The sequence below is a fragment of the Colias philodice genome, chromosome 16 (genome assembly GCF_061535455.1).
Source record: "Colias philodice isolate Cphi_HAF_F1 chromosome 16, ilColPhil1 Martin Lab GWU primary, whole genome shotgun sequence".
Classification (NCBI taxonomy): domain Eukaryota; kingdom Metazoa; phylum Arthropoda; class Insecta; order Lepidoptera; family Pieridae; genus Colias; species Colias philodice.
In genome coordinates, this window is record NC_143101.1 from 5,869,137 (window position 1) to 5,892,458 (window position 23,322).

Sequence of the window (23,322 nt, forward strand, 5' to 3'; positions counted from 1 at the left end):
CATCGGTTTCTGTTCCGCTAATTGTGCCGGTGTGTGTATATTATAAGTAGGTGAATAGGTGATTTTTGTTGAAGTGAAAACTTCTTTAGCGGCGTTGGGTATAAAATCTTAAACTCGCGTCAGGACACGTGGCATCGAAAAAGCGTAAGACGGATTTTTTTAAATAATCAAGTTTTCACTTCTGCCGGCACTCCCGGAGTGCAACTCGTCTTTTTTTGTTTTTGTTATGACCTTTTGTGATTCTTTAAAAACCGGATATGTTGCTCCAAGTAGTTTTTATTGCTGCAAGCTCTGAGGCTGCAAGTGTCATTTGTTTTTGACAATATCGGTCAGCGTGTTAAGGCCGCTGCATACGTGACGGGATTTTACCCGGACGGGACGTGACGGGAAGTTTTGGAAACATCGTTGCATACAAAATGTATCCAAATACGTATATGTCACGGGAACATCGACGGGACGGGAACGTGGACGGGAAAAATATCGTCGCCGACGATGTTTAGCACGTCCCCGTCCCGTCCCGTCCGTGATTTCGCTACGTATGCACAGTCGCTCCGTTCGTGCCGGAGAGATTAATAGTGACGCCTTCCAAGTATCGAAAATGGACGACGAAAAACTGATCGAATGTGTACGCTCTTATCCAGCGTTGTATAATTTAGCGAACCCACAATATTTAAATACAAAATATGGCAATTTTACGCCATAAATAATTTTTATAAAAATTATTTATGGCGTAAAATTGCTGTGAAATTGTCATACAGTGAAAACGGTAAGTGTTATTTAATGAATATATTGTGGTATTCCTAACTATACTTAGTCCTTTTCACCTATGATGATTCCTGTGACCTGTGCCTGTGACACTTCATCGTGTTCTGAATTACGTATTTTATGTTTTTAAAAATGCCAAAATAATTTTAGTGCATAATATTTTTGTTTTATGGCGGCATTATTACCAAAAATATAAAAATGAAACATCTTAAGCTTATAAATCAAAAACAGTATTGTTTAGTTTAAATTCAAATTCAAATTTCTTTATTTGCAGAATGTAGATTACAAAGATGTTAATGTTTTCTTGACGGTCGTAGCTTCTTCGTCATCTAGAGCAATAGCAATTAAAGCCAATTCTTGAATTGAAAAATCCATCTTTCGTTGTTCACAACACTAGCACGTTAGATCAGAATCACGTCACGGTGCGTATGCGTTTGCTCCACGTTCCCGTTGTGAACGAGGCAATCACGTGCCCGTCCCGCTCACGTCCCGTCCGAGGTATTTTCCCGTCACGTATGCAGCGGCCTTTAGTGTCAAATGTCAATGGATCTGACTGCTGACATTTGGCACTTGGCACTTGGCAGTTGATAGAGAAATGGTTCGGAAAACGTTCGAAGTGAAATTTGGAAATAAGAATCTCGTGTTTCCATTTTCTAGTTACAAACGAAGCTATTATTGTTTATATAATGAATAAAATTGTTAAGTGTGCCCCAAATAAGTGTTAACATTATATAATAAACATAGAATTAAAACGAAGAAAACTAAATATAAACTTTACTCACATTGTTAAAATGGAAGAAAAATATATTTTGTCATTAGACATAGGGACTACAACAATACGTGCTGTTATTTATAATACTCGTACTGAGACAGTAGCCAAGGCTGTAGACAATGTAAGTATGGTTAAAATATCTAATCAACTTTGTATTTAGGTGTATGCAGGTCATCACTTTCAATTTCAATAATTGAATTACAGATTAGATTTAGAAGCCATTTACGTGTACATGTTTGTATAACTGCATCTGGTTGTAAATAGTAAGCTGAGCTGATTTTTCATTTCATTCCATATTCAAATCAATCCATAAGCTTATGAGGGAACAGCTGATTTTGAAAATAGCAAAGAAACTCCAAACATTGTATGATCATGCAATTTTAATTTCAGGTAATACTGCATTATCCACACCCTGGCTATGTGGAAATAGATCCAGATGAATTGTGGAGCTCTGTTGTGGATGTTGTAAAGAAAGCAATGAGTAGTATGTTATATTTCGGAATATTGTAATTAAAGTTCAATTAAGTATTTTAGGGGCAAATAGGCCTACAGTACAGCTTGGCTTTATTAACCAATGTTCAAAAAAAGCATATGTTTTTTTTATGTATTTACTTGTAATGCAATATTTAATGGACAAATTTAATTGTCAAGTGATATACAATTTTAATATATTGTTTACGATGAAGGTAACACAAAAATCATAAAGGTTTAAAAGTTAATATTAGTGATTATCTGGTGTGTAGCTTCCCTCCCATTAACATATCCTTGATTAGAAAATATCTGTACCTTGAATGTGACAGAAAGCAGAATTGGAAAACAAAACCATGCTTAGAATATCTCAATCAAACTTAAGGAATATATCAAAAGCAGTATGGTTACAAAGCACATTGTTCTTATCATTCTTATCATGAAAGAAAATATGAATATGTTTATTTTAATCAAAGTATTATATAAATAACTAGCTGCTCCGCGCGGTTTCACCCCCGTGGCTCCACTCCTGTTGGTCGTAGCGTGATGATATATAGCCTATAACCTTCCTCGATAAATAAGCTATCTAACACCGAAAGAATTTTTCAAATCGGACCAGTAGTTCCCGAGATTAGCACGTTCAAACAAACAAACAAACAAACAAACAAACTCTTCAGCTTTATAATATTAGTATAGATATATTGTTTATCAAACAGGTGCAAGTCTAAGTGCAGGACAAATAACTGCTATGGGCATTTCAACCCAGCGCAGTACATTTATCACATGGTCAAAAGAAACTGGTAAACCTTTTCAAAGATTTGTGACATGGAAGGATTTGAGAGCTGACAAATTGGTCAAACAGTGGAATGATTCTTATATTTGGAAGGTATTTTACTGCACTTAGAAAATATTTTTTCAGGAAATTGTTGTAGTTTCATCAGTTTTGATGATAAAGATGTACTCATTACTGATTGTCCCAATAATATTATAAACTTGATAACTTGTAAGTATGTATAGTCGTTCATGCGAAATGAACTGATCTTGATGATAATTTGCAGTGACAACATATGTACTAGAATAATGCATAATCTGCACTGTACTTACTTTTACAATTTTTTGACAATATTGAAAATTTCCATAAATATGAAAAAAAATTGTTTACATTTGATTATTTTTTGAAAATGTCAGGGCTTATAAAATTTATTTTTTATTACAGTTTATAAAGTTTGGGGCATACATGCTTTTTATTGTATCAAGGAGTAAAAGATTTAAAGCTGGAAGTGTTTTTAAGTTTTCTAATAATCAGGTAAGTAATATTATACAGTTATGCATGCAAAATAATATTGATAATATTTTTAAAAATTGTTAGAATAACAACTGTTCATGAGATCTGTTGAATTAGAGCAATGTAATATATTTTAATTGGTCTGAAATGGGATGGTCTCAGCCATTCCATTTCATAGCCAAAGTGCCAAAAATGTTTTTGATATGTTGGTATTAATAGTTGGTGATAATTGTTAATTACATTTTTTCAACATAGCATACTTTTATTGGCTATGAATATTGTTTTTTTTTTTCCAACAGTAACTATAAAAGCAATAATTACGCAAGTATTATTGAAATATATTTACTTAAATATATTTATTATTTAGATGTAAAGATTTGTCGTGATTTTTTTTGTTCGGAAACTAGCTTCGAGATTATGAACAAATATTTAACATCCAAATTTACATAATATGTGAACTTTGTAGCCTTGGAGTTTAGGTATTTCCTAATATTGCTATTTGTACCTAAGTATTCGTTTGTTGTAACTTTGAATTTTTATTTTTCTGAAAATATTTCATATTTTGTACTTACATTATTAAAAATTGTTAGAATAACAACTGTTCATGAGATCTGTTGAATTAGAGCAATGTAATATATTTTAATTGGTCTGAAATGGGATGGTCTCAGCCATTCCATTTCATAGCCAAAGTGCCAAAAATGTATTTGATATGTTGGTATTAATAGTTGGTGATAACTGTTAATTACATTTTTTCAACATAGCATACTTTTATGGGCTATGAATATTGTTTTTTTTTTATTAATTGTAGACGACATTAAGGCTCTATTGGGCATTACTTAACATACTTGAACTCAAAACTGCAGTGGAGAAAAATGACGCTATGTTTGGGACTTTAGACACATGGCTGTTGTACAAAATGACAGGTAATTAAGAAAAAAATAATTGCTTAAGACCTGTTCTGCTATTATTATTATTTTTATTTCCTGCTTAGCTCAGATGTTGAAGGAAAAATATTATTTGCGTCGTAAAATGTTTTTATTTTGCGAACGCGCGTTGAATGAAAAAATAACAATGTTGTATGATAATACAGTTAAATTTAAATTTAGCATTAAAAATGGTTTTGGAATTGTGTTTAAAGTTACAAGGGTCTTAATTCATTTAATTGCTTTGTAAATTTTTCACCTAAAATATAAATATATCACGACGGCCTATACTTCCGCATTTTGAATGTATGCGGATTTTATATGAATTGAGTTTTGTATAAATATTCAGATGGCCATGAGCTTATGAATGACTAATGATGAGAGGTACCTTTGTCAAAGACGTCCTTGGTTGGCCTTATCACTTGGTATCACTATATACCAACACAAATTTAAATGAATAGGACAAGATTTGGAACGTAGCGCGCGACTTTTTTGATCACTCAAAATCCAAATATAGGTAATAGATTTAGCCGTTTTAAAGATAATAATCGAATGAAAATATAAACAGGCTGACAAGCAAAAATGTTGTTTGGGCCTTTGTACTATTTAAATAAAAACAATCTCTTACAAAAAACATTTTATTTCAACCTCATAGCTAATCTATACTAATACTAATAGTATTATAAAGCTGAAGAGTTTGATTGTTTGTTTGAACGCGCTAATCTCAGGAACTACTGGTCCGATTTCAAAAATTTATATAATATTATTTTCATTCATCGAGGATAGCTTTAGGCTATATATCATCACGCTAAGACCAACAGAAGCGGAACCACGCGGGTGAAACCGCGGAGCGCAGCTAGTAATTAATATAATGAAATGAAATTCACTCCTAGCTATGAAAAACTTAAAAAATCTCGATATGACGATCAAATATCTTTCAGATAGAAAGTTGCACATGAGCGATGTATCATCAGCGTCCGCCACTGGTTTCTTCGATCCGTTCACAATGCAATGGGCGGGCTGGGCCATGTCCATATTTGGCATACGAATGGCCATGTTGCCAAGTGTGGTCGATACAGCGGGTGAACATTTTACCAGCACTGCGAACGAGATTTGGGGACACCCTATACCTATAAGGTGTTGTGTAAGTAGATTTAGTTTCGGAAATCTGTTGCATGTTTATTTCTGTTTCATTTATATTATAACAAATAATGATAATGAAAATGACATTTGCAAATTATAATTAAGTATTATGTACTTTGGTATTAATCGCATTGTGCATGCAATTTTCTTCGAGTGGAACTTGAAAATGTAGATGAAAATCCTGCGTAAATCTTGATGCTTAAACCACGGTCATATAGATAGAACCATTCCAGAAATGAGCTCGGACAACAAAAAGACATGACTTTTCTTTTATGTTTCCTTTGTACTTAATTTTAGTGGTAGTCTATCAAGAAGATACAAGTAAATGTTGAAGATTTTAGATGGATCCTAGAATATGTTGAAGATGTAAGGTGTTATTTTTGCGTATACCTAGAACCCTGCTCACCCTTGACAGTGTAAAATTACTATCAAGGAAGAGCGGGATTTTGGGTGTCGTAATATCTTCGAAACAAAGGAAATGGAATATATTATAGTACTCTTTGTATGTTGGTGTTTACAGATTTTTTTCTATGTATGTACGTATACATAATATGACAAAACTAATATTTATTCATAGTCAAAACATGTATTTACATCCGTTTGGAACTACAACAATAGATTTAGAAAACATGTGAGTTGCCTTGAGAAAATGTGACTTAAATATTTTAAAGTTTTTGTATGTGATGAAATATTTACGATAAATTTTAAACACGTTATTGTTATATTTCAGTATAAGATTATGGTGGTGCAATATTATGTTTGATATTGAGTTTATCGCTCGGACAAAGTTCGTTAATTCTTCCAATTTAGGTACAATATAAATATCAATAGCTATAACTAAAGAATTCGGTATACTTGTCAACTGACTTTAAAAAGTAAGGAGGTTGACAAGTATACCAAATTCTTTAGTTCGATTATATATGTTTGACTGGGTGAACTGATTTGGAACTTTTTTTTTGTTTGTAACCTGGTGGCTCCTATGTGGTCCCAATGAAAATTTGTTTAGTTCTCACAATTTGAAGGCGGCTTAGATTTTTCTTAAAAATAATTATATGTTATCTATATCTCAACTAGTTTCTTCCAGATAGCTGATCAAACGGCCTCCATGTGGGGTTCTTGCTGTTTCGACGTAGGAGATGTGAAACTTACTATGGGAACTGGGACATTTTTCAATATAAATACCGGGGATTCCCCCCACGCGAGCGTCTCGGGGTTATACCCAGTGGTGGGTTGGAGACTTGGCTCTGAACTAGTGTTCTCTGCGGAAGGTGCTAATAATGATACGGCTAGTATTATTAAGTGGGCGCAGAATTTAGGTGAGATATATTTTATTTTGGTTTAGTTACTAATAGCAGATTTGTTTAATTACTTCCGCACTTGCTTACATTCTTCCTTCCTTCATTTAAACCTTTAATTTATGTTAGCTTTCAAGTAAGTATTCTTTTCTGATTTAATCCGTCAGTCCTCGGATCACAGACACAATAGAAAATCTATTGTGTCTCGGCCCGATCGGGCCGCTCGGTGGTCAATGGGTTAAAATATTTCTTTTGCATATTTATGAAAAGCATTATTGCGTATTACATAATGTTTCTTATGTAGTTTTTTTATCAAAATAAATTGGTTAAAACCCTTGATAAATTTTTATTTAAATCTATAAACAGTTCGATGTTTCAGGTCTATTTGACAAGCCGGAAGATACGTCAGAAATAGCGTTGTCTGTTCCTGATTCTGATGGAGTTTTCTTTATACCCGCTTTCAGTGGGCTTGGTGTAAGTTTATTTTAATTAATTCGTGAATACTTTATATAAATATACAATTTGCATTTAGTTGTTAGCTTCTACTCAAGCAAAAGGTCGACGTTGAAAAGTAAATTCAATATAACTTTGTAACTCAGGATTCAAGAATAGTAATAGCTTTGTGAAATAATTTTCAATATCAGTTTAATAGCGTTTGAGTTTGTCTTTTAGGTATTTAATCAAAAAGCTAACAAACTATCAAATCTTTACTAAATGTCTATATTATTACTTTCGTATTGTCCAAGTTTTGCTTTGTTCTTAAATATAAAAAAAAATTGACATTTTTACAAGTTTATTACTATTTTCAATAAATTCTTCAATTTCCAGCCGCCATACAACGATTGCACAGCTGCTTCAGGCTTCGTAGGCATGAAGCCGACAACGTCCAAAGCGCATTTAGTTAGAGCCGTGCTCGAAGCTATCGCGTTTCGTACCGCACAATTATATGATTGTGTGAAAAAGGAGACTAATTATACTTTCACTACTATACGGTAAGTGAACAATTTTAATCGTAATAATTATTCATTAGAGACGCTTTATGTCCTACAAATTATACACTAAATACTTCCTCGAGAACCACATTATTCATTGGTGAAAACGAAAACGAGAATGGCAATTTTATTGGTGTAGTAGTTTTTTTATTTTATCGCTAATATACAGATAAACGCTGCGGAAGACTGTTTTATAATATTATGTAGTGAAAAATTATGTAATACATTGTCATTCGATTTTAAAGATAAAAAACAATCAATTTTTTTTACTTTTTATATTGCCTCTAAAGATATTATTAGTCAAGTAAATCTTTTTAAATCAAGATTTTTTTTGTTCGAAGTGAAACTTCTTTAGGCGCGATAAGAGTAATATTTCAAGGTTTCGTCAAGGCAATATCGTTTCGTCATGCAGTAAGGCGACGATTTAGGTATCGTATGAATCTTGCAAAAGAAGTTTCACTTCTGACACGTGTACTAGGCACATACGCTAAAATTGTTACATTTTTATTTGTAGGTTGGATGGAGGTGTATCGAACAATGATTTCGTAGTACAATTAGTGGCAGATTTAACAGGACTACGAGTAGAGAGACCGGTGCAGGTCGAAATGTCTTCCCTTGGTTGTGCGCATATAGTGGGGTTGCAATTAGGTATTATATTAATATTCATTTTAATTATTAAACTAGTGTTAAATTTGTTTCAAAATAAGTTAACGACGACGTTAAGTTAAGCTTGATATAGTAAATAGTGTACTTCGTTAAGGGCCGATTTTTCAATGCTTGGATAAAACTTATTCGTCGAATAATGTATAAAACTACCATTTTAAAAACGTATTCTAATTGCCCGTATTTGACAGTTTACGTGACATTTTAATATCATCGTGTAATACTTTATTGGAAGGATAAGTTTTATCCAAGCTTTGAAAAATCGGCCCTTAGAGAAATAAATTCAGATACTAATAAATTCCAATGTAACGAATGAAGAAAACTTTTGAAAAGTGCAATTCAGGCTTCGTAAACGCAATCTTTTCTTCTTCTTTTTTTTCGTCTGTTTCTTTCAACCAGAAGGTCTGACTTGCACCTTAACATAAAATAATTATTCACACATACTTTCTATAGCACTCTGGATATAACTGTAAGAAAGATCTACTTTTACGACAACAGTTCATATTTCATTTTATATTTCAGGTATATTCAAATCGAAAAAAGAGCTAATATCCCTCCGCAAAATAGGCAACGTGTTCGTACCAAGAGCGCAAGTTAAAAAGTCCTATGAGAACATAATATCACGTTGGGAGGACGCCGTCAAACGAATGTGCGGGTGGTATGTTGATAATAAATCATCTATATCACAAAATAGCGTATCAGATTCAAGTAGTAATTCTATTACCCCTCAAAATAGTTTCAAGGTGTCTCCGAAGAAAAATGGGAAGTCTAAATAGCGGTGGTTTTTACTTTTGCCGCTTTGTATTGCGTGCGTTCCCATATTTAGATGATATAAGGCCCCGCCCTGTAGGTGTAAGATGCGTTATAGTGTAAGTTTAAAATTGATGGTGAATTGTTGGTTTTATATTGTATAGTTTAAGGATGAGGGTGTTTTTCCACTAGTAATGTACGAGGATGTGTAGCGAGGAATGTGTTTGTTTTTACAAATCATATCGATTCATTTAGTTTGAAGTGATTTTATAGGTTACTAGGTTTCCGCCCGCGGCTTCGCCCGCGCAGTCAAAGAAAAACCCGCATAGTTTCCGTTCCTGTGATTTCCAGGATTGCGTCATTTTCCCGGGATAAAAAGTAGTCTATGTCCTTTCTCGGGTATCAAAATATCTCCATACCAAATTTCATGAAAATTGGTTCAGTAGTTTAGGCGTGATTGAGTAACAGACAGACAGACAGAGTTACTTTCGCATTTATAATATTAGTATGGATTTACAATCACATTCCTCGCTACACATCCTCGCAAATTATTGGTGGAAATGCGCCCTTAGGTTAAGGTAAAGGAGATATAATCGAGATCGGTTTTATTGATATGTTTGTAATCTCATATTGGAGTTTATTTTTTTATAGGAATTGCGTTGTGACATATAGATTTGTGTGTTAGCTATGAATAGGTAATTTTTGATGTCTACCCTTACTGTGATTATTTTCTTGCCAAAAGCATTTTTGAGTTCAACTGTTCTTTAATTGCTAACTTGTGACGAAGTTTTTAAACAAAATGTGCCACATTCATTAGCTTTACGATAAATGCTATTTAAAATTAAGCTTTATCGTATCTGAGATGATTTATTTATTCTTAGTATGATATTATATGCTAATACGTAAAGTGCTCTTTTCCTAGCCTAAAAGCCTTTACATAATATCTCATGAAAAACTTATTAGATATTTATTTTCAGTTCATTTCAATATGTCATAAAAGTTTTAGTTCATCATACTTTTATCTGCTTGTCGTAACTGCTCAGTTGAAATTTAGTTTTGGGTGTTAGATATTTTTTTGTTATGGCAACTTTCTTTAACAGAATAATTATAACAGTTCTTATGTCGCTATTAACACCAATTAACCATAATAGGAAATAGCGAACAAGAGACTATTTTAAAATTTTATTCTCCTTCTGCTAATCAGTATTTTTTGCGAAAGCGTGAACTTGCTCTCGGTCCTTTGCTAAAACTAGGAAAAGTTGTTTTTAAAGTTGACTTCAATGTGAAATAAGCAATATTTTACTTTAATTATTGTCTAAGTATGAATTAAGTTTTTTAATATCAGTTAAAATTATAAATGCTCTAATAGACAACTACATATTAGTAATAAAAAAGGTAGATAATAAAATTGGACGGTTTAAAGACGAATTTTTCTTAGGGCGAAAACTGTCCGTATTAGAGTCCTTTTTTTGCTTTTTCATGCAAGTAAGAAAGCATTGACGTGTGACTATTTTTAAAGACTGCAATAAATCAGAAATGACATGTTGTGATATAAATCGAGTAATACGTAGTAAGTATATTTAGATGTTGTCTTCTTCCTTAAACCGTAAGTGACATATTCAGCTTAGAAATATATGGATCTATGCTATAATATAATTAAATAATTGTATTATTATTTTATAAGGCGTTAAAATTTTTGATAGATGAGATTGAATAACATTGACATAGCGTTCCTACGTCTTTAAATATCTACGGTGTTGTTTTTAGTGAACAAAAGTAATAGTATTTAGAAGCTCGTATTTCACTTAGCATCGCACGTGTTACGCCCACACGCATAATTGGCTTGACGAACTTTGTAAATAATAATCATTGTGCTCAAGCGTTAGGTCCGGCGCCGATATGACGAAGCGCTGCGCATTGCACTTTTCATTGTCAAACTAATTATCGACATTGTCCTCGTTTAAATAACGTTCAAAAGAGCGCAGCGCGCTACCTTTCGCGTGTGACGCTTCGATGCTCCCAGAAATAAATTGTTGTTATTTAATATTGAATTTTATGTTAATGAAAACAATGTCGAAAATAGTTTGACAGTGAAAAATGCGCTGCGCTTCGGCATATCTGCGCCGGGCCTTGAAGTCCGTTCACATAGATCGGAGAGCATCGGCGCGCATTTTTCTTTTCACACCAATCGCGTTCAAACAATCTTATGAAAAGCAATGAAGATGCCTTACCTATAAACACTAAAATCTCTGTTTTCTACGCGATAAGAAACTGCTGTTCTCTCCGAGTCGGTCTGTATGAACCTATATGAAGTTATTTCTGCTCAAGCCGCTTGCGCAAGTAAGACTACAAAGATATTGTTTACTCGTCAAACTTGCAGTTATGTATATAGGTAAAGCTAAAGCTTATAAAATGAATCTTTATTCAAGGGATCAAATTGTTGTATTTTAAAGATTATCTGTGTATATTGTTGTAATTTGTTGGATTTTAAGGAATATTATTGACCATGGACGTAACTATTTTTAATTTATAAGTTTGAAAGTGTATATATGTAGGTAGGTAGGTACTATTATTGTAATATACGAAAACATTAAAATTCACCAATAGGACGTTGATATTTAAATAGTATGAATAAAACATATTAAGTATATATACCTATAAATCATTGAATATTTTGATCAAGTGTTGTAAACAATTTATCCTTTCTTTGTAGTACTTTGATTCGTATGGCTACTAAAATTTAAATATTGTGATTTTGAATACATACTTTAAAAATTATAAGTAGGTACTAGAATCTACAAAATTATCATTTATTTAATGTGTGTACGTATATTGATATATGTACATATTTATAAATTAAAATAAGAATGTGCCTATATTATAATAATAAGGTTAATTAGTTGAACAGTGTTGTATGGCTGAAAAACCTATTAGAATTTCGAAAATGTCGTAAATATTTGTAAAATTTCGAAAATTTTACAAATATTTACGACATTTATTTAGTCTAGACTCAAGTGTATTGTAGGTGATGGTTGTTTATTTAAATTTTAAGTGTTAATGGAACGCGACGTAATTAAATATTTGTTTTTAGATACCTATGTCAAATTGATATTAATAAATAACTTTGTTTTAAATGTGTAAAAAATAAGTAGGTACGTCATAACTTTTTACCGCCTAATTATGAATATTTATTGTAAATATTATGAACATGATTATCATTTTTTTATTTTCTTAAATTGTTGATCGCCTTTAATGTTATTTATCACATGATTGATGTTTTATAAAAAAAATATCTTTACTATAATGAAGGATTACTTTATTATATGTGTTTTATAGTAACTATATACTATATTATGTTCATAGATTTTCTGACAGAGACTATTAATTATTGTGAAATAATGCAGTTGTAGAACAGTTCCGATTGTATAAATTAATTGTTATATGAAATGAATATTGCAGACGAAAAAATATAAATATATATCAGTCGAAACCATGTTTTTTTATTCCGTACTAGCTTTCCGCCCTTGGCTTCGCCCGCGTGGTAGAAGAAAAACCCGCATAGTTCCCGTTTCTGTGGGATTTCCGGGATAAAACCTATCCATTGTCCTTCCTCAAGTCTTAAGCTATCTCTGTACCAAATTTAAAGTAAATCCATGCAGTACTTTTTGACTTTAGCCCGTACATACATACAGACAAACAGACAAAAATTCTAAAACAACATATTTTTTCTGCTTCAGTATCTGTTGTAGACAAGTTGTAGATCACGCCCCAAGATAAAGAATTAAAAAAAAAATATTTAATGTACCTACAGTTTTGACTATCCTACAATTTTATTAAGTATACTTTGTTTCTTATAATATAATTCAGGGGAAATATATCTTTAATAGTAAACAAAGTACTGTTCAGAGGCGAGACAATTTTTTTTTCGCTTAAATTAAGGGAATAACTTTAATTAGACGGGGATCTGATTGACATACATATCAGACCGATAATTTTTTTTTTGAGCCACCATGAGACTTCTAACACGAGCTGGGTTAGAAGTCGGTTTTAAAAATGTGCTTACTCTATTTACTAATTAAATTATATACTGTGAACATTGAGCAATTAACACACTACAGTCTGCATACATGAACGTGGTTCGAATTAATTTAAATTAGATTTAGGTCAGAATTATAAAGTTCAAATTATACCGTAGCATTTTTTTCAGTAATCTATAATTATTATACCGCGTTATACTAATTATTGGAAATTATGGGCAATTATTGTGAAATATCATGCAATGATTGTTTTCGTCATACAGGTAACTAAAAGATAAAGAAAGACAAGTTTAAAAATAACTATTCCCTTTCCCAGTAATATATTAAGTCTAGCTTTAGTTCTGAAAATAAATGTTATTTATATAAATAAGCAGTAGGTATAGGTTTTAAGAAGCATTTATTTTCATTTAAAAACTTAAACCTAACTTAGTTACATGAGAATACTTATAAAATATAAAGTAGGGAAATAAAGAATGGGATACGTATTAGTCTCTTACTATTAATTATTGCATGTATACTGTACATTTAAAAATTTAAATATTAAATAAAAAGCATATATTCATTTGTAATATTTTTTATGAACAAACAATTTTAACATTTAAATAAAATTGTAACTATATACCGGGTGTAATAAGTGTGCACAGGAGATTATTCCGTAACTATTGCAGCTATATCAAAAAAACTTTAAATTGATATCGACAGTACTTTACCTAATGAGTAAAATGGCAATGAAAAGTTTCTTAAAATGACACGAAAAATAGTATATAAAAAACTATGATAAAAAATTAACTTTAAACATTCCCATACATTTTATTTACCATACCTACATTTTGTATTCAAAGCAAATTCTCGAAGCGACGTCCTCATTGTGCAATACAATGAGGAGCGCTATTTACATTTTCTAAATGAACTTTCCTTAAAATTGGCGAAATTAAAGCAAAAAAAAAGTTATGGAATAATCGCCTGTGCACACTTAACGATTACAGCTTGTATATTTTTATTTTCTTACTTACATAACTTAGCTTCTAAATTTCATGATTAAAACTTCATAACATTAACGAGTTCAATTAAAATAAACTTTGGCATTTTAGTTGCTTTAGCGAATTTATCCATATTTTATCCAACCCACGACGGCAGAATCTTAATTCTTCTATCAAAACCGACCAGACTATTTTCAAGCTTTGACATTTCCGAATTTTCTAGAAGATCGTTGCTCAAAAATTCACTGGGAACAGCTGCTGATCTCTTTTGAACTGTATGTTCTACTGGCGAACCAATTTCTTCGGATCCTTCCGTAGTAGGAATCTCATTGTGTGGAACGACGATCGGCACGAATCCAATAATTTCTATTACTTGCAAAGGTTCCTGTATAATTGTTGTCGCTTCCACGTCATCATCCGGTACTGGAGCAGCCTGGAGACCCGCCACGGCCAGAAGGAAAATTAATAACGTGTATTCCATTTCTATAATAGATTTATTGATCACTTTATTTAAAATATCGGGTTTCCACGAGTAGTCACTTCTTGAAAGATGAATATATTGTACTAGACCCTTGCATGTGCTCTTGATTTTATACTTTTATCACTGGTTGTAATATAAATTGTGCTAACTAATCCGGAATACGATGAATTATTTGAACTATTTTAATAGTGTGGACATATATTATTTTCAGTGGCATAATGATCATGAGTGAGCATTATTTATTGTAAAAACGATGAATGCGCAAATATTCTTAAGAATCATGTGAATCCGTGATTCATATAATGTCAAAAATCTATTTTTATAAATTTCTTTACTATAAATAATATATCCTATATTTATTTTATAGTTACTAAGTATATGTTCATAGATTTTCTGGCAGAGACTAATAATTGTGAAATAATGCAGTTGTAGAACAGTTCCGGTTGTTTATTTGTTATGAAATGAATATATAATTTTCGTCTACAGAAAAAATATAAATACATAACTATATAGCAAATAATATATCAGTCGAAACAATTTTGTTTTTTCTCTATTTCCCTGAATTATAAGAAACAAAGTTTGCTAACCAGAAAAGACGAGACGATTTTTTTTCGCTTAAGTTAATGGAATAACTAATATGTCGGGGCATCTGATTAATTGAGTATAAATCAGACTGAAAAAATATTTTTGAGTCACCCCGTGAATGCGAACCCACCTCTGAATCTACTATGAATATTTTTTGTGTGGTGTCTCTCGATTTTAGCCAGAAGGGCCTCTACATCTTAACGCGGACGCGTGGGTGAACGGAAAGTTCACCCTGGTAGCGACATTTGCGAGGGCGTCACCCGTTGATCACGAACCCCGGCTTGGGCTGCATACAAAAGCTAAGCTATTTCAGTTTCCACTTTCACTCTAATGGTATATATGTATACAGTATATATATATATATATATATATATATATATACCATTAGAGTGAAAGTGGAAACTGAAATAGCTTAGCTTTTGTATGCAGAAAACTTAACGAAGCTCTAATCTATATCAGTACAAAAATTGACCGAAATCGCGTAGACTTTGTTAGATAAATTCATTCTAAACATTGCAGCAACAAATGCTATTCTATTTGAGTCCGATATCTATCAATCGCTAGCTTCAATATTTGGATAGTTACATGGAAATTGTAATTTTAATATTAAAATAGGATTACATGGAAATTGTTATTTTAATATTAAAATTTTAATATTAATATTACTCGTTTTTATTCTGAATTCGATTGACAAAAAATGAATTAATAAAGGAACTTTTATTAGGTAAGTACAGGTACACACTACACACTAATTATTGCGAGTACAAACTTGATTACTATCAAGTTAATTTTCCGTGAATAGCTTTATTTTGATGAGACGCCCAATAATTCAATTAAAAAAATTCAAAGAAAACTCTACATTGTGGTAGCTTACAGAGGTATTAAGGATAAAATATGTTGATTTGATGCTTCTTAAATATTTATTACTAACTGAATTTTTTTTTTCAATCTCAAGATAATTATCTAAAATAAGCTTAGTATTTTTTACAATTCGACTCTACTCGACTAGGTTTTGTGCGCGGTATGTAATCTTTGAAAATATCTCTACAAAAGCTAAACTATTTGAGTCAAGTTTTTTACTGAGGTTTTTTATCGCGGTGTACGCTTTCTGCTGTGGTGTGTGAGGTGTCGCGGTTGGCTAGTTAGGATTCAAAAAGTTAAAGGTATACCGTAGTAACTATTTTGTAATCTGTAATTATACCACGTTAAACTGATTGTTGGTACCGTACCGCAGGGAAAATTATTGTGAAATATCATGCAATAAATAATTTCGTCATAAAACTAAAAATAAAGAAATGCTATGTAGGGTAAGAGTATTGTTTATTAAAACAAAGTTTAAAAATAACTATGTATTCCTTATCACAGTACTATTTAATATAAGGCTAGCTATGCCTTTAGTTTTAAAATTAATTTTGTTTATTAAAATACTAGCGACCCGCCCTGGCCCCCGGCTTCGCACGGGTGCAATGGCGGCCGGCCGGTACCGCTGCAAACGCTACGTCCCGCAATTTTTAAATCTGTAATATCTTCGAAAATCATACGGTGAAAGGACCATATAGATCTATATTAAATGAACAATGTATTCAAGGTATTTAATTGGTTAAGGATTAATGCTGTATTGGTTAAAATCGCATCGAAAATTAGCCATTATTTGTCGTAAAAAGTAAATGACAAAAAAAAGTTATTGTGGGTTATCCATAAGAGATAGACATATACCATCGCGGACTTTTCTGTAGACCTTTTCGATGTGTATAATAATTAGTACATTATTTTGATAAAACTCGTAGGGTTCAGCCTGCGTTTGCAATGTAAGCGGAAAAAATGTAATTTTTTACGACATCACATTAGAAACCTCAAAAATAACAGTACTTCTCCACTATTTAATGGATGTTATTATACATATAAACCTTCCTCTTGAATCACTCTATCTATTAAAAAAAACCGCATCAAAATCCGTTGGGTAGTTTCAAAGATTTAAGCGTACAAAGGGACATAGGGACATAGGGACAGGGAAAACGACTTTGTTTTATAGATGGTTTTATACTATGTAGTGATGATGATAGTGAAGCAGTAGGTATTGTCTCTTAGGTACCTACTCTTAATTATATGACATGTGTGCTGTTCGTTTTAAAAAATAAAAATTAAATAAATTCCGAATTTTCTCGTACTTAAGTTCAAGAAAGGTTTTTCTTTTTTTTTGTGGTGTCTCTCGATGTTAGCCAGAAGAGCTTCTACATCTACGCGAACGCGTGGTTGAAGTGTTGAACGGAAGGTTCACCCTGGTAGCGACATGCGCAAGGATGTCCCCCCTTGACTGGGATCACGAACCTCGGCTTGGATTGTCGATTGAGTGGAGGAGGCCGGAAGGGCCCTAGTCGGACGGGCGCTCACCCGGGTGGGCGCGGGAACGTGGAACAAGGGATCTCGTCTTCGCCGGCGAAAACGGTCTATGCTTTCTGCTGTGGTGTGTGAAGTGTCGCGGTGGGCTATTCAAAAAGTTTAAGGTATGTGTAATCTGTAATTATACCACGTTAAACTGATTGTTGGATAGCAGGGACAAATTATTGTGAAATATCATGCAATAATTAATAATTTCGTCATAAAACTAAAAATAAAGAAATGCTATGCCTACAAATCATTTTTCTTTTACATTACATTACCCTAGTACTTAAGTAGATAGGTACTTGTTTATTAAAACAAAGTTTAAAAATAACTTAGATTCCCTTTCATAGTAGGTACTAGGTAGGTACATAAGGCTAGCTATGCCTTTAGTTCTAAAATTAATTTTGTTTATATGTACTTAAAATAAGCAGTAGGTATACAGTCTCTTAGGTACTCTTAATTATTATTACATGTATGCTGTTCGTTTTAAAAAAATAAAATAAAATAAAAAGCATAAGTATATTCATTGTAACTAATATTTTTATTAACAAACAATAAATTTAACATTTTAATAAAATTGTATATTCTTTTATTTTATATACAAACTACCTAGTTACTTACTTACATAACTTAGCTTCTAAATCAAACCTTTTAACATACAATATATCTTACATTATTTATTATCCTAGGTGTCATAATTAAAGCTTCAACTTTAAGGAGTTCAATTAAAATAAACTTTGGCATTGTACAATGTACATATGTTGCATAAGAGCAGTTATACATATTTTATCCAACCCACGACGGTAAAGTCTTAATTCTTCTATCAAAACCAACCAGGCTATTTTCAAACTTTGACATTTCCGAATTTTCTAGAAGATCGTTGCTCAAGAATTCACTGGGAAAAGCTGCTGATCTCTTTTGAATTGTATGTTCTACTGGCGAACTAATTTCTTCGGGTCCTTCCGTGGTAGAAATATCATTGAGTGGAACGACGATCGGCACGAATCCAATAATTTCTATTACTTCCAGAGAATCTTGTATAATTGTTGTCGATTCCACATCATCATCCGGCACTGGAGCAGCCTGAAGACTCGCCACAGCCAGAAGCAAAATTAATAACGTGTATTCCATTTCTATAATAGATTTATTTATCACTTAAAATATCAGGTTTTCCGTTCACGAGTAGGGTGGATGTACCACTAGTTGACCATTTAAGCGGTTTTATCTTTAGCTATATATAAAAAACGGGTTATTTGTTTTACGTTCAATGTTATTTTTGGGACACAGATAATTGAATACTCACTGTAACTATTGTTCTTAATATCAATTTGATAACCTTCAAAGGTTTTATGAAAACTACTCCGAAAGTTATTTCTGCTAAAAACACCATTACTTGACCACTGATCACCAATATCTGACCATCATTACTCTAAAAGTTGACCATTTTCAAAATGGACAAAATGTCCTTCTTCGAACATTAGTTTTGTTTAATAAATAAATATATTATTTAATAAATAAAGATGTTGATGAAATCAAACCACTTGGTCACGGAAATCAAGTGGACAACTCAAGGTTAATAATATTCTCGGCCCCGAAACCTGACCAACTAAGTTCGGTATAAAAATCTTATAGACTACAGGCCCGTGTTGAAAAAATTATGGGTCATTTGACCCACCAGGTGACCTATCTAGAACGATATAAGAGCATAAAATAATAAGATTCAGCACTATGACGTCACTTGTAAGCTGTCCACCTGAGTGCAGATGAGAATTCGAAGGTTCAGGTAGAGATTTTCTCCCCTTGTCTCCATGATTTTTGTACGGCGTTGCGGAATAATTGATTAAAAGTAGTATAGAAATAGTATGACACAGATGCCGTACAAAATCAAATGACCAAATTTACCCCGGCAACTGTCGAAAAATAAAAATAAATTCCGACTTTGTGGACCACCATTTTTGTACGGCATCTGTGTCATACTATTTCTATACTGCTTTTAAGCCATTATTCCGCAACGCCGTACAAAAATCATGGAGACAAGGGGAGAAAATCTCTACCTGAACTTTCAAATTCTCATCTGCACTCAGGTGGACAGCTTACAAGTGACGTCATAGTGCTGAATCTTATTATTTTATGCTCTTATATCGTTCTAGATAGGTCACCTGGTGGGTCAAATGACCCATAATTTTTTCAACACGGGCCTGTAGTCTATAAGATTTTTATACCGAACTTAGTTGGTCAGGTTTCGGGGCCGAGAATATTATTAACCTTGAGTTGTCCACTTGATTTCCGTGACCAAGTGGTTTGATTTCATCAACATCTTTATTTATTAAATAATATATTTATTTATTAAACAAAACTAATGTTCGAAGAAGGACATTTTGTCCATTTTGAAAATGGTCAACTTTTAGAGTAATGAAAAACTGTTCATGCCAAAAATGAAGCCAAAAGTCTATAACAGAATGGTTCAACATTATGCCTATAACAAGACATATAAAGAGTAATCGATTGCATTCAAGATAAATTAAGATTTCCCAATCAACTCCCGATAAAAAACTCTTAGTAAAAAATGTGATTACTTACGGGGCACCTATAGTGCCACAAACTTATCTGACCCGGTGGCAAAAACTGGAACTACGTGCTGCCATTTTCAAATATCACATTGCTGTCAAGTTTGTTGTTGTGCACGACGCTTGTTGTTTTTGTGGTTTTTGTGGTTTTAGTGATATAAATGATGCCGAGAGCATTGAAAAGTGATGCAAGAAACACTATTTTAAACGTGTTAGGTTTTATGGAGGAGGAGAAACGTCTCAAAGCGCCGTCAATACCATTTGAAAAACTGTATGAACGAGTAGCTGCTGCTACAGGTTAGTCTTGCCAGTTGTTGCTATGAATTATCCCATTGTTGTAGTTATACTTCAACCGAAATATACATTAAATTACTATTTTTTGGACTATTTTTGGTAACGTAATTATGATAAATGTAAGTGAAGCGGTCAATATTTACGTTGGCTTCAACAAAGTACATCCATTATGGGCTATTGGCTCGTTTTGCCACTTTCATGGTACAAAGTATGATTTATATTCTATTTTTCAGGTGTTGGTGAGCGATTTGTACGTCAATTAGTTAAAGAAAAGCAACAGGCGGATACAACTGGCTCAAAAATTTGTACTCCAGGAACACAAAGGAAAAGATTAGCAGGAAAGATCGAAACAGATGATTTTGACCTCGGTGTCATAAGAAGAAAAGTGCAAGAATTTTACACAATGAAGAGAGAAATACCTACGATCCCAAAATTACTGAATGTCTTGCGACAGGAAATCAATTTTACCGCGAGTCGTGAAACCCTAAGAAAGGTGTTGCGTAAAATTGGTTTTCGATACAAGAAAACGCAATCGAACAGAAAAGTTCTTATTGAACGCAACGATATATCTGCCTGGCGGACCAGTTATATAAATAAAATTAAGCTCAATGAATGTGGCGAAAAAAAGCCTGTGATATTTTTGGATGAGACTTATATCCACTCATCACACACTGTTGGGCGTTGTTGGCAAAGCGATGATGTTGATGGAGCTTTTAATCCTGTTTCAAAAGGAAACAGGTGGATAATTGTTCATGCGGGTGGAGAAACGGGGTTCGTTGAAAACGCCTTACTTGTGTTTAAGTCAAACACAAAGAGTGGCGACTACCATGATGAGATGAATAATACAAATTTCAAAAAATGGGTAACGGAAAAATTGCTACCTAATTTACAAACAGAAACCATAATTGTTATGGATAACGCCCCTTACCACAGTATTTGTATTAATAAATGTCCTAATACAACTACTAAAAAGGCAGACATGCAGAATTGGCTTACTGAACATAATGTAGAGTTCAATGAAAGCTACACTAAACCCCAGCTGTATGAATTAATAAAGAGACGGAAACCAGTACCTCAATATGAAATTGATAATTTGTTAAGAGACAATGGACACACTGTTCTTAGACTGCCCCCCTATCATTGCGATTTGAATGTCATAGAAATGATCTGGAGTTCGATGAAACGTTCCGTTGCAGAACATAACATTGGAACGTCAGATGCTGAATGCCGCGGTTAATCGCAGAAGCATTTAATAAAATAACAACTGCAGAATGGCAAAAACACTGTGCCCATGTAAAGAACATTGAAAATGAGTATCTGAAAAAAGATCCTTATTTAGATGAACCTTTTATCATATCTTTAGGAAGTGACAGTGAAAGTGACAGCAGTGATTCAGATGAAGTGGCCGAGGATGCTAGTACAATTACTACAGGAATGCCTGGAAACCAGCCTCTATATTACACAGATGATTGTCTAATGGATCATAATTATAGCTATAAAATATAATTCATAAAAAAAGTGTTTTTACTATTATTCCTAACCATCCGCAAAGACGTAATAAACTTCGTATTATAATACAAAGTAGTAGGATATAGAGTCTGTATAAAAAATCACTAAAATTGGGGTAGGTAATCATTGGGAAGCTGAAAAAAAATTTTAGTTACAAACTGTGAGAATTCTGAGAAACTAATTTTAATACATCTAGATGTAGATAGTAGGGCACTAGTGCCCTACTATCCAACCATCAGCAGTTTTATAAGACTCGTAAAAAAATCACAGAGATTTTAAAGATTTGGGTAATTTCCCATTTTCACAGACTTTTCATACGTAATATTTTGTATACAGGGTGTCCCAAAAAGTAGTGATGAACGGAAGCTGGGAGGTAGAGGACCTAAAGGGCTATCCGAATCACCCCCATGTATGTTATGCGATTTTTCGTATTTTCGGAGTTATGACGTTTTTTTCAATTTTTCACCTATCGCCGAGTACGGTGATATTTTCACTCATGGTGACGTCAATTATTGCGGAAGGTGCTTGATTTTTTTTGTGTGCTAAGCTGAAAGATAGGCCAATTCAGTATGGTAACATTTACTATCGTTAGATCTTTGAATGGAATAAAAAAAAGAATTAAAATGCCAAGAAAGATAAAATTACCCAGTATGTTCTCCACTTCAAGGGCCCGTAAAAAAATAAAATCACATAAAAAAAGTTTTCCATTTGGCTTTTAAAAACTTGCTCTATCTATCAGGTAGCTACCCTGAAAATTTCATTTTATTATTCAGAAGGCTTCAATCGAAAAATTGAAATCTAAATGAGGTAAGTGCAAAAATTGAATTAACATGATGATTAATAAAAACAAATTAAAACCAATAACAAGGTGTTTAATTACCAGAAATTTTTAAAATGACCCCGCTATTGCTCAGTGCAAGTGCGACATCACCGTAAAAAGTTGTCTTTTAAATGTCTGAATGCCCTTTTATCATTTTTAATGGTTTCTTCTGCTACTATGAATTTCCAGGTTATTTCGTTCAAATTGTGGCAGTCTCTCGTCTTTGTAGTATCCCCACGGAAAAAAATCAATAGGGTTTATGTCCGGGGACCGTCGAGGCCAGGCTAAAGGGCAAAGATACCCTGAAAGATGGATTGGTCGTTGCAGCCTGCACATGCGCTGGTGACGCCTGCCTTAAAGCCTGGCCTGTACGGTCCCTCGACCTAAACCCCATTGATTTGTTTCAATGGGGATACTAAAAAGACCTCGGCTACTTGAGAGAATGCTACAATTTGGACGAAATAACCCGGAAATTCATAGTAGCAGAAGAAACCATTAAAAATGATAAAAGGGCATTCAGACATTTAAAAGACAACTTTTTACGGTGATGTCGCACTTGCATTGAGCAACAGCGGGGTTATTTTAAAAATTTCTGGTAATTAAACACCTAT

The 23,322-nt window shown here is 32.9% G+C and overlaps 1 protein-coding gene and 1 pseudogene across 1 annotated transcript; both read left to right on the forward strand.

The window, feature by feature from the left end:
- The first annotated feature begins 1,376 nt into the window (after positions 1–1,376).
- On the forward strand, positions 1,377–9,971 carry LOC149481680 (glycerol kinase 5). The gene is made up of 11 exons (XM_089704723.1): positions 1,377–1,658; positions 1,928–2,021; positions 2,722–2,891; positions 3,222–3,311; positions 4,099–4,213; positions 5,155–5,357; positions 6,441–6,672; positions 7,031–7,125; positions 7,480–7,643; positions 8,158–8,291; positions 8,829–9,971. Exons 1-11 carry the CDS (start codon positions 1,557–1,559, stop codon positions 9,080–9,082), a joined length of 1,653 nt encoding a protein of 550 aa, XP_089560849.1. The 5' UTR covers positions 1,377–1,556; the 3' UTR covers positions 9,083–9,971.
- A 10,144-nt stretch (positions 9,972–20,115) lies between these two features.
- LOC149481681 (uncharacterized) lies at positions 20,116–22,218 on the forward strand (annotated as a pseudogene).
- The last annotated feature ends 1,104 nt before the right edge of the window (positions 22,219–23,322 follow it).